This window comes from Branchiostoma floridae, chromosome 15 (genome assembly GCF_000003815.2).
Source record: "Branchiostoma floridae strain S238N-H82 chromosome 15, Bfl_VNyyK, whole genome shotgun sequence".
Classification (NCBI taxonomy): Eukaryota; Metazoa; Chordata; class Leptocardii; order Amphioxiformes; family Branchiostomatidae; genus Branchiostoma; species Branchiostoma floridae.
Window position 1 is genome coordinate 1,529,961 of NC_049993.1, and position 235 is coordinate 1,530,195.

At 51.1% G+C, this 235-nt stretch overlaps 1 protein-coding gene across 1 annotated transcript in view; it reads left to right on the forward strand.

Annotated features, from left to right (window-relative positions):
- LOC118432145 (ficolin-2-like) overlaps positions 1-235 on the forward strand; it is a 6,226-nt gene continuing 5,991 nt past the window's right edge. Inside the window, exon 1 of the mRNA XM_035843672.1 lies at positions 1-220. Within this exon, the coding sequence (XP_035699565.1) occupies positions 1-220 (220 nt within the window). The remainder of the gene's footprint in view (positions 221-235) is intronic.

Below are 235 nucleotides of genomic sequence, written 5' to 3' on the forward strand. Positions count from 1 at the left end.
ATGGGATTGGCTGGAAACAACGATGAGCTGATCAACGGCATCACCCCCGAGGACTGCGCCCGCCGCTGTGTACAAGGAACAACAACCGTTCCGATTGGACAGTGTAGATCATTCGACTACATCACAGACACAATTCGGTGTGTGTTGAGCAAGAGTAGCACGGACGACGCAGGCGCGACTTTGGTGTCTGATCCCAGATCTGACTACTATCACAGAAATGGTAAGCAAAGTAACA